Source organism: Eulemur rufifrons, chromosome 1 (genome assembly GCF_041146395.1).
Source record: "Eulemur rufifrons isolate Redbay chromosome 1, OSU_ERuf_1, whole genome shotgun sequence".
In the NCBI taxonomy this organism is placed as follows: Eukaryota; Metazoa; Chordata; class Mammalia; order Primates; family Lemuridae; genus Eulemur; species Eulemur rufifrons.
This window is the reverse complement of record NC_090983.1, coordinates 71,581,022-71,596,189: the sequence shown is the minus strand read 5'-3', so window position 1 is coordinate 71,596,189 and position 15,168 is coordinate 71,581,022. Positions and strand designations below refer to the sequence as shown.

Below are 15,168 nucleotides of genomic sequence, written 5' to 3'. Positions count from 1 at the left end.
GCTTCCAGGTATTAAGGTTGTTTTATACATTTCCGTGATGATAGATTTTAACAGCCCTTAGGTTTTTGCTTTTCTCATAACTGGCATGTATTCCATTTCATCCTTATTTCCAACTTAATGGAAGTATGTGGAACTCTAATTCCAATCTGGAAAATGCTCAGTTCAAAGCTGCATTTCAAAGAATAAACGAAATTGTTCTATTTAGATCATCAAATGTGAGATGTTTGCTCCCTGGAACTCTATTATGTTTCTATGGTCAAGTTAGAACTGCAGGCTACATTGAAGGTAGATAATTTTGCCCATTTTTTAGTAGATAAGATTTGATAGTAATTATTTGTACTCAATGTTTGCACACGTGGCCCTTCATGTGTACTAGTCAACTTTAGATTGTATATCTACATTTCCTGATAAAACACTTTAAAATAGTTGCACTCATTAATTTGCTTAAAGGGAGCAGTTACTATTTGGAATTTTTCCTATTTGAGGGACAGTTACTTGATGTTATTAAAATAATGAGCTACTCTTATTATCTAACAATAGATAATACCTAGAACTTATACCCTAGATACAAAATTCAAATTGTTGTTCTTTAGTGTGGGCCTTTTAACTGTAATGAAAAATCAAGAAAGCAATTGGATCCTGCCCTTGAGAGTTTTACAATCTATTTGGGATGAAGAAACACAGCAAAATTAAACAAATAATAACTAGAATAACAATGCATAAAATAAAATTGTTAGTAGTGGGAATGTAAAATTGTGTAGCCAGTATGGAAGACAGTGTGGTAGTCCTTCAAAAAATTACAGATAGAACTACCATATGATCCAACAATTCAACTTCTGGGTATACACCCAAAAGAATTGAAAGCAGGTTCTCAAAGAGACATTTATACCCATTTCATAGCACCATTGTTCAAAATAGCTAAAAGGTGAAAGCAACTCAAATGTTCACCAACAGTGAATGGATAAACAAAATATGGTGCATACATACAAAAGAATATTATTCAGCCTTTAAAAAGAAAGGAAATTCTGACACATGCTACAACGTGGATGAAACTTGAGGACATTATGCTAAGTGAAATAAGCCAGTCACAAAAAGACAAATACTGTATGATTTCACATATATGAAGTATATAAAGAACTCAAACTCATAGAAACAAAAAGTAGAATGGTAGTTTACACAAGCTAGAGGAAGAAGGAAAATGGGAGCTGTTGTTTAATGAATATAGAGTTTCAATTTTGGAAGATGAAAAAGTTCTGGAGATAGTTTGCACAATAATGTGAATATATCTAACACGCATGAACTGTACACTCAAAAATGGCAAAGATGGTAATTTTTTTATATGTATTTCACCACATTTTGAAAAATAGAGTTGTTAGGATAAAGTACTGAGTTGGGTAGCTCAGACAAATTAATTAACTTTCCTAAAGGAGTTTTGATCTGTGGGAAGAAAACCTAGTTATTATAAAAACTGATGTTGTGAATGATATATTTTCTTTTTAGACAAAATAGCTATCTAAGTAAAAAATCATTGATAACAATGAATGCTATGATTATAATGGTGGTAATGATAATAATAGTGAACGTTTATTGAGAACTTACCAGGGCCTGGCACCACGCTAAGTATTTTGCATGCATTTAAATCCTCCAAACAATGTTTTTCTTTTATTTCCATTTTACAGAGGAGAACTCCAGACTCAGCAAGGTTGGTAACTTTCCCAGAGGGAAATAGTGATGGAGCGCATGCCAGACCCAGGTCTCCCCAACCCTGAAAGCGTGGGCTCTTACAGAACCACAAGGGTCATTTTCTCATCATATACTTGCTTACATACAGAGGACAATGCAGACACACCTCTGAGAAGTGCCAAAACCTCACTCAATTTAGAAATCCTTTTCAGTTTCCACCTTTAAAAGAGGGACTAGAGAAACCCTGGTTACTCACGTCACTCTGCAGTGCATAAGCCTTCTTGGCGAGGTCCACGTTGATGCTATCCGGCGGGTAGCTGTAATTGTGCAAGATGTTCTTGTAGTCCACGTCGCTGGCAATTGCCTGCGATTTCTTAGCCTGAGTGACTTGGAGCATATCAAGAGGTGTCGTGTAGACAGTTTTTGACTTTTCATAGTCTTTTCGATATTCACGCTGTGAATAGGAAATTAGCATTTATTACCACAAATTCTCCCTCTATGGATTTCCAGAAAAGCACAAAGATCTCTCATAAACAATAAATACAAGTCATGAAACAGATCCAAACGTGTGAGTAGTTATTTTGCCCCCCGATTTGTTCATGTATTACACATCATTGAACCCCCCCCCCAGAAAATCACACATAAATCTTCCCAAATCAAAGAGCAACTGTCAGAGAGTCACAGCAGACATGAGAATGGGCTACAGCTTCTGCTTCTGCTGGGAAATTCTTTTTTTAAACAGTGTTTCTCAAGGACCACTAACAAGTGTTATTTCTATTAATGTAACCTAACCTTTGAAGAGTTTTCCAGTAAAGAAGCATTTCTTAAATTAATGACAATCACATGACAATATGATTTTATAAAATGAATACTTCATACAGAGGGGCTGTAGACTTAACTTGTTGGCTTTATAGAATCATTTAAAAATGGATAGTTGCTGATTTTTCAACCTATTATATTCTTGACAGTAGATAAGCCTCACTGAGAATCCCAAAGGATTTTTTCATACCAAGTTTAATTTTGTTAACAATTTAAGAGAGGCTTCAGATTGCAGCAGTTAAAAGACCTCAAAGGAGGAAAGTTTGTGAAAATAAGCCATTAAAGTAACCTTGGCCCTTATGCACAGTGTTCTCATAAACCAAATGTCCCGACTGGGCCTCAAGAGATACCTTCATTGGCTGGATTTCTGGAATGGTTGGACAGGGTACTAATTAGGTCAAATTCCCAGCTTCATCATTTCCACTCACCAATTACCTTAACAGGCAGAAAAATTCTGACCCATTGTTGTTAGAAAAATTCTAAACTCATCCTATCCCCCCATAACCACATACGTGTTAAAGAGAGTGACCCGAGTTAGCAAGTACAGAAATGCATTATAAATCTTCTGTAGCAATTCTTTTCGCATATGATATTTTAGCTTTCTTAGGGAAATTGATCTTCCTTCTCGTATTTTGTGGGTAGTCACTGAATACATTTTTCACTTAATTATGAAATCTAGATCATGGTTTATAAAAATAAAATACGGGAATTTTCTGATAGGGAACACTGAAAAAATTGTTTTTATTAGGAATAAACTGAGAAAGCAATGTCGCAACAGCAGTTGGTGTGTGGAAGTGTTTTTGACAAAATTGTTTTGACTCTTTTGTTCATGTTCACACCAGCTCACACATACCAGCACATATAAAATGTTGTCAAATATCCAAATGGCTTTAAAAGTTTTTTTTTAAAAAGCTACACATGTTCTATATACCTGCAGCTTAGTATTTTTGCCTGGATATTATAAGAGAATGACTCATTTACTCTCTCTTTTGGTCACCAACATCAATCAATTAACAAACTTTTATTGAACAGTTATTAAATGCCTACTATTGGGGTCTGTGATAGATTCTGATGGGTTGTGTGATCTGTGAGCGCTATATACTGACATAATTCAGTGTGAAGTTACTAGAGAACATTACTGAATTGGATGTTTTAAAGTGCTGTGTGACTACAAAGTAAATGCAAAATGAGTTAAAGCAGGTAGATCATTATACGAATGCATGGTTAAAATTAAATGATACAAACACCATTCTCTTTCATCATGAAGAACTAGTATGTGCAAACTATGTTGAATATTCTTACTACTCTTAAGAGATTTTCTAAACATTTTTTAAAACACAGACTATACTGTAATTTGCAACAGAAAATGTTTGTCTCTCTGTAATAGAATTTTTTTTTTTTTTAAAGACAGAGTCTCGGCCGGGCGCGGTGGTTCACGCCTGTAATCCTAGCACTCTGGGAGGCCGAGGTGGGTGGATCATTTGAGCTCAGGAGTTCAAGACCAGCCTGAGCAAGAGTGAGACCCCATCTCTACTAAAAATAGAAAGAAATTATATGGATAGCTAAAAATATATATAGAAAAAAAATTAGCCGGGCATGGTGGTGCATGCCTGTAGTCCCAGCTACTCGGGAGGCTGAGACAGGAGGATCCCTTGAGCTCAGGAGTTTGAGGTTGCTGTGAGCTAGGCTGACGCCACGGCACTCACTCTAGCCTGGGCAACAGAGTGAGACTCTGTCTCAAAAAAAAAAAAAAAAAAAAGACAGAGTCTCACTCCATCACCCTGGGCTAGAGTGCAGTGGCATCATCATAGCTCACTGCAACCTCAAAACTCCTAGGCTCAAGCCATCCTCTTGCCTCAGCCTCCCGAGTAGCTGTTGTGCACCACAGTGCCCAGCTAATTTTTCTATTTTTAGTGGAGATGGGGGCCTCACTCTTGCTCAGGCTGGTCTCGAACTCCTGAGCTCAATCCATCCTCCCACTTTGACCTCCCAGAGTGCTAGGATTACAGGCATGAGCCACTGTGCCCAGCCAGTAATAAGAATTTTAACTGGAAAATGATATATGACCCATAAACAAGACTTAGGGAAGCCATGAGTTCCCTGAAATTCAGGCAAAAGGCATGAAAAAAATGTTTATTTCCTAGATAGACAGTCCAATTCTTTTATCAGATTCTCAAAGGGACCTATAATCAATGGAGTATTTTTCTTAGATCTAGACCAACACTAATTACTAAAGTCAATAAAGAGCAATGATATTAATAGCTATATTAAGATTTTTTAATTTGTGACTCATTAATTTCTTCCAAAGTATAGTTCTAAAATTATCATTTACAAAATATTTTTCAATTAGAAGAAAAGATAAAAACATCTGGTGATGTTTTCCAAAAGATTTTGAGAACTACAATCAATATTTTATTAACTATTGATGGATACATTTTTCAAAGTGAAATGGACATCAAGTACAAATCAGTAATTTCTCTCCTCAAATGTGAGAGGTGGAAGAATCTGAGGCATCATTCTAAAGTTCTCGATAGCAGATTTTTGGGAATGTGCTAGAGCCATGTGTGTGAAATCCTTTTACACAACCCTATCCTTGGGCATGTTAACAGGGAAGACATCTTGAAAACAGGACAGCTTTGCAAAGACACTCACATCACTCTGGTTTTTGGCCGTTTTCAAGGAGTGCAGCATCTTGGGATCATCCTCAATGCTGAGGGCTCCAATCATTTTTCCTTTGTTTTTCTCATAGTCTTTCTTGTACATCACCTGCAAAGACATCACACATGCCAGATCCCACTCACCAGGAAACGTTGTCCTTGAGGACACCCTGCCCATGTCCCCAGGCCATACTCACATCACTGGCGATCCTGCTGTTGGCTTTGGCTGCCAGCAGGGGGATGGCATCCACTTTAATGTCAAACTTCTTGGCTTTGCTCTTCTCCCAGTCGTCCTTGTAAATATTCTGGACAGGAGAAATTCAGCAGAAGAATTATAAGAACAACACTGAACACAGATTAATCCAGTAAAAATTTAAAAAACCCAGATTTAGAATGTGTATATATAGACTTATTTCACCTATAAATACTATATTTACCAAATGGTAGCACAACTATTGATTTATCTATCCTCCACTTTCTTTCTCCCTACCACTAAATAAGTATAATATACTCTTTTTAATGTTCTATAAACTTTCTAAAGACTCTGCTATCCTGATATATAATGGGTAATATAAAATGACAACCACTTGGAGAAGGTGAAATATGACATGTACATGGGAGAGATCTTGTAAAGCTCTAGGGATTAGCAGAGGGGTAATTGAGAGAATGCTGCTGACAATCAGAGACTGCGGAAAATGAAATCTGATAGCTAAGTAAGAGTCTTAAGAGCATTTGGCCTTAAAAGCTCTACCTACACTCTGGTAACAATCTCAATAGTTGTTTATTTATATAATTTCTGATCCTATCTTTTTAAATGCCTATAACATTTTCTCTTCTCATGACATCAAACATAGGCTCCTGCGGCTTTGGTACTTACGTCACTCAGGTTATAAGCATTGACTCTATGTTGGATAAACTCTGGAGCATCTGCTGGGACATGGCACTTGAACTTCTCACCTTCATGTTTTGCTTTGTAATTCAGCTGAAAAACAATGAAGGATATTCAAACAGTTCAGGGTAGGAACTTTCTTGAATTAATGCAGGACAGTGTATATCACTAAGGCATTAGTGTCCTTTTTAGAAAAATGCCTCAGAGATAATCAACCCAGTAAAAGCCTAGCACGGGATCAGAAATCTCACTCCCTCTTTTAGGGACTGTGGTACAGTAGTGCCCCTTTGTCCTCAGGGGATACATTCCACAACTTCCAGTGGATGCCTGAAATCATGGGTAGTTTCAAACTCTATATATACTGTTTTTTCCTGTTCATGCATACCTCTGATAAAGTTTAATTTATAAATTAGGCACAGTAAGAGATTAATAATATCTAATAAGATAGAACAATTATGTAATAAAGGTTATGTGAATGTGGTCACTGTGTCTCTCAAAATACCTGATTGCACTGTGCTCACCCTTCTTCTTGTCATAAAGAAGGGAAAGAGGGGAACAGTGTAAGATTTCATCACACTAAGAACAGCACACAATTTAAAACTTATGAATTATTTCTTTCTGGGGTTTTCCATTCAATATTTTCAGACCATGATTGACCTCAAGTAACTGACACTGCAGAAAGCAAAACTGTGGATGAGGAGGGACTACTGTGTAACCAAACTTTGGGTTCCCATGTTGTAGGTGCTATTACAGTGTGTGTGTGTGTGTGTGTGTGTGTGTGGTGCTATTATATATATATCTGTGTGTGCATGGGAAACACATATCTGATCTACACTGCTAGGGTATGTCTGGAGGGCATGAAATTCTGTAGTCAGAGCCCTAACAAAAAACAGTAATAATTCTAAATAAAATATTATACTAGCACAGTTTAAAAGATACATAAATTCTTTTTTTTTTTTTTTTTTTTTTTTTTGTTGAGACAGAGTCTCGCTCTGTTGCCTGGGCTAGAGTGAGTGCCGTGGCATCAGCCTAGCTCACAGCAACCTCAAACTCCTGAGCTGAAGCGATCCTCCTGCCTCAGCCTCTCAAGTAGCTGGGACTACAGGCATGTGCCACCATGCCCAGCTAATTTTTCTATATATATTTTTAGTTGGCCAGATAATTTCTTTTTATTTTTATTAGAGACGGGGTCTCGCTCTTGCTCAGGCTGGTCTCGAACTCCTGACCTCGAGTGATCCACCCACCTCGGCCTCCCAGAGGGCTAGGATTACAGGCGTGAGCCACCGAGCCCGGCCTAGATACATAAATTCTTATTTAAAATATTAAACAGAGGAGTTTATTTACATTTTTTAAAGGTGTTATTAGGCAGAAGGAAAAAAGTATAAAGAAGGAATGAGGCTGGTGAATTTTGGAACCAAAGGCAAAATGTACAAGATTGAAAAGAACTGTGCAAGAAACACGTCCAAGACAGAGCCTGTGGCCTATCCAGGCTGACAAGAAAAGTGTTGGTGACGGGGCACCACATACAGCACTGTATCCCCTACAGCTTGCCGAGTTCAGCTGGGTCAGGGTTGTTAGTGTTTAGCTGTTCTTTATTGGGACATAAAGTATTAATATACTAGGAAAATTGCATGTGAACTAATATGACTTCTGTGTTATGCTGGTGCCATTCCCCTCATTACCAATTGCATATGAGCTAATTTCTGTTACTAAGACACATTTTATAGTAGAACAAACTGTGTCTTTCATTTTCCTATCTTGAGAAAAGGGAGCTACTTCAGGACTTAGCTGAGTTAGCACCTTGCTACTCAAAGTGTGGTCTACTGATCACAGCATCAGCACCACCTAGGAGCTTATCAGAAAGTCAGAATGTAGAGGCCCCTCCAGGTCTACTGACTCAGAATCTGCACTTTAACAGGGTCAGTAGGTGACCGCATGACTATGGATGTCTGGGAAGCACTGCTGCCTGTCCCCAGATCTTGGCATGGTTGGATCATCCCTGTCTTCGACCTTCCTTGATCACCAAATATAATGCCCATCCAGTCCCTCTCTCTGACATCCTCCCATTTTAACTCTGCAGCATCATTCTATATTCATTTTCTTATCATTGTCTGATGCCGTTCTTGTTCCTGTGCTCTTCTTTTTGTTGGCAAACTGAAGAATGGGACATGCTTGCTTTGTTACCTACTCAAATGGATACTTTTGTTGTCACTGTTTATCTAAATTGGCAGAAGTTTTAGTGTGCATGTGACAGACCCTAATGAATAAGTAAGATATTCCCATTAATAATCAATGAGTTATTGAAGAAATAGTAGTTATTTTTATTATTGTCTAACACTGTTTTCCTCAGGCTACAATTCAACCTAGCAGCTTCATCTGCATTTTATTAAACACATCTTGAAAAATGGCATTATTGGGATGGTAGATGAGTCCATGAAGATTAAGCATGTAAATTAAGCAAAGCACTCTGGTCACCCCACTTGCATAAATCAATGCACTTACATCACTAAGCTGTTTCGTGTTGAGCTGGGCTTGCAACAATACAGGAGTGTCAGTGACTGCCGTGAATTTGGTCTTATCTGGATGAACTTTGTAGGTATGCTAGAAAAGAAGATGTTCTTTAGTGAAATTTTATGATGTATTTTATAACTTTATATTCTTACTTATATACACATTAACATATAAAAAGTACAGTTTGTTTTGTTCCTGAAAACGTGGTTGATATGTTCTCACTTCCTTTCTCTCTCTCTTTCTCTCTTTCCTTTCTTTCCCCCACCCCCTTCTCTTCCTGCCTCCTGAAGTTGCCTCTGGTCTGCCTACTGCAACTCAGCAACCAGATTAACCTTCCCCTGCTGAAGCCTTACCATGGCTCTCCCCTGAACTTGGTATTCAGCCTAAACTGTACCTCGGCTTATGAGCCCAGCAGACTCCAACCCTCCTTCCTCTCCTACCATCTCTTGCTACTTCCCCCACTTCCCCAAACACATTTCAGCCACCTCATCCTTTCAACTCCTTAAATGCTGAGCTTGTTCTCAGCTTAGGCTACTCTTCCTGCTGCCCTTTCCTTGACCCAGCGTGACTGGACATTCCTGTCCTAGCCCTTCCTCCACCACCCAAACTAATGCCCATCCAGTCATTCTCTCTCACATCATCCTGGTTTAATTCCTCCTATATTCATTTTCTTAGCATTGCCTGATATCTTTCTTGTTTCTGTGCTCTCTTCCTGGGTTTATTGTTTGTCTCTTCCACACCAGCGGAAGCTGTGCAAGGCAGCCCACTTATTTCCTATTCTTTCCCAGCACCAAAGACAGTGCCTGGCACATGCGAGCACCCCGTGCAAATTTGTTGAAGGATGGACACCTATTTCTCACAAACCTGAACATCCTCCTTTTACTCCAAATTCATGTATATGCAAACTAATGGAAATAAAGATTTATAAAAGCTGAAATTATTTTGTAACAAATAGATCTCTTTGTAGTAATTGTCATGCCCCTCAATTCCACACCCCGCCCCCGAAAAAATTACAATTGAATATCTCCTGCTGGCAACTAGATGTTAGCATTTAAAGTCCTGCTAAATTTACCACTAGATGTCACAAGAATCCTAAACCCAATTTCAAGAATTCAGAGCAGTGGACTTACATCTTTACACTGGTCTAGCTTCTTGATTGCTTCGTATTCTTGTGTTATTGTCTGAGGGAAATAGCACTTCGCTTTATCTTCTTCATATTCTGCCTTGTAACTTTTCTGTAATGAGAAAAAACAGAAGGAGATCACGATTGTTATTGCTCCCAAACAATGCCACTGTGAGGCATAAACAATTGTCTTCAAACTTACGTCACTGTTTTGAGCTGAAACTTTCATGCAGTGTGTGTAATACGGGTCCTCAAAACTGCCTACATAATGTCCCAAAATATTCTTTTCATACGAATCCTTATATTTAGCCTGAGAAAGCAAACACACATAATGAAGTTAACAGTTATTCGTCAAAGAGTAGGAAATACCTGCAACCCCAGGGGTAAGCGTGGTCTTTCGCACCTCACTGAAGTTCTTCAGCAGAGTGTCAAGCTGGTATCTGGGAGTCTCGCAGTAGTTCATGCTCCTTGCTTTCGTCTTCTCATAGTTTTCCTTGTACAATCTCTGTCAAACGGAAAAGAAAATTACACAAAGAAAATTATATCTCTTGGAATAAAAGCCTATCATGTCATGGCTATCCTTTAACCAAAGGGGCAAACTTTGCGTTCCCTTAGCATCTGTTTCCCTAGCATCTGTTTCCCATAAAGCAAACACCGGAATGGATGTGGTAGAGGCTCATGTCTTGTATAATCTCATCAGATAATATTTTTTAGATTGAATATATTAGAGCACACCCATTCTGCGATTGAAGCAAGTTTTTTGTCTGAAAATAATTCTTGACATTTCAATGTGTTTGAAGGAATGTTTTTAAGGAAAATGAATTTGGTGCAGAATGAGGCATAAGCTGTAAGGTGGACCTTTAACATCTAGGCATAGTCCTAGAAAAGTATTCCGTTTAGTACTTGGTGAAAACACATTTTACAACACCTCTGGAAGTTGGCTTTGATCATTAAGACCTAACATTTTTCTTTATAGCAATAATACATGAAGAGCTTTTTCTTTCATTGTATGTATTATGTATTTCTTCACTTTCTCTTTTACTTCTCTCATATAGAAATCCAAAAATGGACTCAATAAAGACAGGAATACTTGTAAATAAATGGAGTGATAGGGAGTATTTTTTTTTTTTTGGCTAGGAATTAGAAAAGCAATTTCTGTAAAGCGTTTTCCTTTATTTTTTAATAAGTATTCTAAGGTCTTTAAAATAAGATCAATATTTTATAAAATTCTTAAAACAAAATATTTCACTTTTGAGCTTATGCTTCATCTAGTTTTTCCTACTTTATTTATCTTTAAACTGATTTTCTCAGTTCCTGCTTTTTATTTTTCTGAATATGTTTTTGTAAACTACCTTAACCAGTTCAGGACATTAAATGAATATATATTGCACATATTCACATACTTATACATACTGAGACATTGAGCTCGTTTCTAGGAAAAACAATAAAGAAAATGATATTGCTAATACATTTTTTCTTCTAATAAAACAGGGGACATTAAGGAGATTAAGCAAACTATGGCAATATTCACTGGCATCTCAAACTACAGAGACATTAACAAGGATGAGAAAGTTCACCTTCCTTTACCACTTGGGTAAAGGTTTCATGTTGGATTTGTCATCCTGAAGCTGAGGTGCCAGTTAGGCTAACATCCTATCCAGGTTATACTGAACAGCAAGTGTGCCCACATCTGAAAACCACACAGATTTACAGAGACACTCACATCACTCTGGTTTCTGGCTGTCTTCAAGGAGTGTAGCATCTTGGGATCGTCCTCAATGCTGAGGGCTCCGATCATTTTCCCTTTGTTTTTCTCATAGTCTTTCTTGTACATCACCTGCAAAGACATCACACATGCCAGGTCCCCCTCACCACGAAACGTCATCCTTGAGGACGCCCTGCCCACGTCCCCAGGCCATACTCACATCACTGGCGATCCTGCTGTTGGCTTTGGCTGCCAGCAGGGGGATGGCGTCCACTTTAATGTCAAACTTCTTGGCTTTGCTCTTCTCCCAGTCGTCCTTGTAAATATTCTGGACAGGCAAATTTTAGCAAAGGAATTGGCAAAACTGATACACATGTCATTGCCTTTAGAGACTAAAAAGATAACTAAATGCCTCCTCTTAACATAAAATAAACAGATCCTTTTCAATGTCCAGGAAATCATGCATATTTTAGATAATTCTCCTCAAGCTAGAGCTTCTAATTCTCCAAGATCAGGCTTCTCTACTCTCCATTAGAATCTTTCATCAAATTGGCTTAATGATAGTTATCATACTAATATTTGATTTTTAACATTGAATATTTTACAGAGTGGCACAAATGTTCTATAGTTAACATACTTTTACGATATAAAGGCATTACTTTCATTTGATCTCTAAGTTTTCTACAAAGATTGTTTTGTGCATCAATATAATACTCATTGATGTTGGATAACCTTAGTACTCATTTATAGAACTGCTGAGAAAATTGAGATCCCCCAGGGCAATTTGACTTTTCTATAAAATTAAGTTTGAAAATTGAAAGATAGTAATGGAAGGCTGGCCTTCTGCCCTTTAAATACTCTATGTCTTCATTAGTGCAAGTTCTCTTAAATACAGAAATAAGTATCGTTTCTGTGAAATAAGGGACATTATAACCCTGGGGAATGAATGAAATAAAATTGTATCTAAAAAAAAATCAGGTCCTGAAAGAAAATGAATTATAGTATAATAAAAATGAATATATGGCTAAGAGATTCAGATTTGCAGTTAAGCCTACAGGAATGGTGGTATTTTCAGGGATAGATAAAATATATTAAGATTATCTAATTGTATGAAGCTACTTACAAGATTGCTACACGCATTTTATAAGGTGAATTCAAAGTTATATTGGCAGAGACACGGGAACATGATACAAACGCTAATTGTTCTTCCCATTTTAGCATTAAAATATTCACTGAATAGCAATGAACCAATTAAAAACTAAAGGCACAAGTTGTCAGTATATCACAAGGTACAGCGTGTAAGAGACTTACATCACTCAGGTTATAGGCATTGACTTTGTGCTGGATAAAGGCAGGAGTATCGGGAGGTATATGGCACTTGAACTTTTCACTTTCGTGTTTTGCTTTGTAATTTAGCTGACAGAGAGAGAGAGAGAGAGAGAGAGAGAGAGAAAATTAGTTCAGAAGAAGAATTATTCCAAAATACGAAACCTCTTATGCAGTACATTTTGTAAAGCAACTGACAAAGTTGTTAAGATCAAAAGAGACACCCAGAGCTTGAGCAGGCCACCCTGCATTATTGAACCTCTGTGCTGGACACTTGACACCTGTCACCAAGGACCCTAATGGCATAAGGTGGCTCTTTCATACACCCTCCAGTATAGCACAATTGGCCCTGTAGGTTCTGAAAGAGACGCAGCCCTGTCTTTCTTTTCATTGTCGGTGCTCACCTACTGGAGAACTTTTCCTAACAAATCTGGTACATGACCCCTCACATATGTCATGGCTGTTGATCCTCAAGTTGAAGCCTTCATTTCTAGCCATTAATCTACTGGGGTTACTTTTATTTTTATTCTTTTGGTTCAACACAAGTTTGGAAATCCTTACTTAACCTTATATGATAAAACTTGTCTCAAAGACTCCATTTTCCAGAAATGTATTTGGGAGAGAGAAGCCCATGTACTGAATGCCTGCTCTGGGCCAGGGTGCGGGCTATGCACATGTCTCCCTTCACTTAGTCTTCAGAACAGCCATAAATTATAAAAGGGATTTAAATACGAGGCAGAGAGAAGTTAAATCACTTGGCCACCCAGAACACACGTGACAGAGCTGGAATTTGAATGCTGTTTTGTCTGACTCTAGAATTCACATTCTTTCCAATGCTTTAAGCTACATCAGTTTCCTTTGCAGAATCATTTTACTATAATGCTATCTGCCTAAGATGAAGGCAGGGAAATAGGAAAATATTTTAGGTGGTTATGGATATATACAAGTTAAACTTGCTAAAACTTAGCTTTTTAAAAAATAAATGTGACACGTCATTGGATTTTGTGTATAGAGTTATGAAATATTCTCCCTCAGAAGTGGATTTCCTGGCTAATTTAGAGGAACTTACATCGCTCAGTTGTTTGGAATTGACTTGGGCTTGCACCAGAACAGGAGAGTCGGTAACTTGCGTGAATTTTGTCTTATCTGGATGAACTTTGTAGGTATGCTGTGGGAAGACAAGGAATGTTTAGCACTGCCATCTGTCAGACCCAAGGTGGCCTGTAGGCCAAGCAAGCAGAGCCCTATCCCCCGCAAAGAAAAGAAACTTGTAGTTAATAAAACATTTACAGTTTTTTTCCTAACTAGACTGCAGTTTCTTTGAGAGGTGCTCTTACAGCTCTATGAGAAACTTTCCTATCTCTTCAAATTCCTGATAACTCTTCTTTGGGAAAATGAGCTAGAATTAATGGTTGAAACAGAGGGATGCCAACAAGGGAAAATAGTACAAAATAGGTTCTGTTTCTTATAAGTCCTGTGCTTATGTTTATTTGTAAATGTGTCAAAATTTTAAACATATCTTGACCACTAGATGCTATGGAGGGCAGTGATATTGAAAGTTCAGACAACAGACTTACGTCTTTACACTGGTCCAGTTTCTTGATTGCTTCATATTCCTGAGTTATGGTCTGGGGGAAGAAGCCTTTGCCCTTGTCTTCTTCGTATTCTGCTTTGTAGTTTTTCTATGAGGAAAAGAAATCAGACATGAGAATGCAACTGTTGCATTTGTGGTCCCCAAATATATTTGGAAAATCAAATAATTGTCTTGGAACTTACATCACTGTTTTGAGCTGTGACTTTCATGCAGTGTGAATGATACGGATCCTCAAAGCTGCCTACATAATGTCCCAAAATATTCTTTAAGTAGGAATCTTTATATTTGTTCTGAAAGACAAAACATAACTCATTTATTAATTGGTGAAATGATGGGTCCTTTTTTTTTAACAGAGGAAGTGACGGTAAAACTGCTTACATCACTACTGAAGTTGTGTAGAACTGTATCAAGCTTGAATTTGGGGGTCTCGCAGTAATTCATGCTCTTTGCCTTCGTCTTTTCATAGTTTTCCTTGTATAGTTTCTGTCAAAAGAAAAAATCAGTTAAAGTAGATTCTTGTCACTCCCACGCTGATTATAACACTCGTATTTTCTAACACTAAACAAAAGAAGAAGAAAAGCTACTGGCTGTCAATTATCTTAAAAACTGACAATCTAACATGGGTGTCATGAATCATAAGACTTTTCTATTAGCAATTATTGTAAAGCCTAAGTTTGTCATATGCTTAAGAAGCCAATGTGCCACCTCTGACCAAGCCTTTAGTTGCAGAGATTCCTGTCTTTCTGAATTGCTGCCTTCTCTGTCTCTCAGCTCACATACTCTTTCCTCACTGATGGAGCCAGAACAAACATGGAGGTTTTGAGCAACAGCAAATAAAAACTTCATGAAAATGTTAATATA

The 15,168-nt window shown here is 37.7% G+C and overlaps 1 protein-coding gene across 2 annotated transcripts in view; it reads right to left on the bottom strand.

The window, feature by feature from the left end:
• The window catches only part of NEB (nebulin), a 206,554-nt gene that overhangs the window by 164,982 nt on the left and 26,404 nt on the right, over positions 1–15,168 (bottom strand). For both annotated transcript variants that reach the window (XM_069472708.1, XM_069472715.1), the window contains 15 exons: positions 14,686–14,790; positions 14,490–14,597; positions 14,291–14,395; positions 13,783–13,881; positions 12,699–12,803; positions 11,608–11,715; positions 11,406–11,519; positions 10,086–10,187; positions 9,885–9,992; positions 9,690–9,794; positions 8,551–8,649; positions 6,037–6,141; positions 5,357–5,464; positions 5,155–5,268; positions 1,940–2,137 (listed from right to left, as the gene is read on the bottom strand). In XM_069472708.1, the coding sequence (XP_069328809.1) occupies positions 1,940–2,137; positions 5,155–5,268; positions 5,357–5,464; positions 6,037–6,141; positions 8,551–8,649; positions 9,690–9,794; positions 9,885–9,992; positions 10,086–10,187; positions 11,406–11,519; positions 11,608–11,715; positions 12,699–12,803; positions 13,783–13,881; positions 14,291–14,395; positions 14,490–14,597; positions 14,686–14,790 (1,683 nt within the window). The remainder of the gene's footprint in view (positions 1–1,939; positions 2,138–5,154; positions 5,269–5,356; positions 5,465–6,036; positions 6,142–8,550; positions 8,650–9,689; positions 9,795–9,884; positions 9,993–10,085; positions 10,188–11,405; positions 11,520–11,607; positions 11,716–12,698; positions 12,804–13,782; positions 13,882–14,290; positions 14,396–14,489; positions 14,598–14,685; positions 14,791–15,168) is intronic.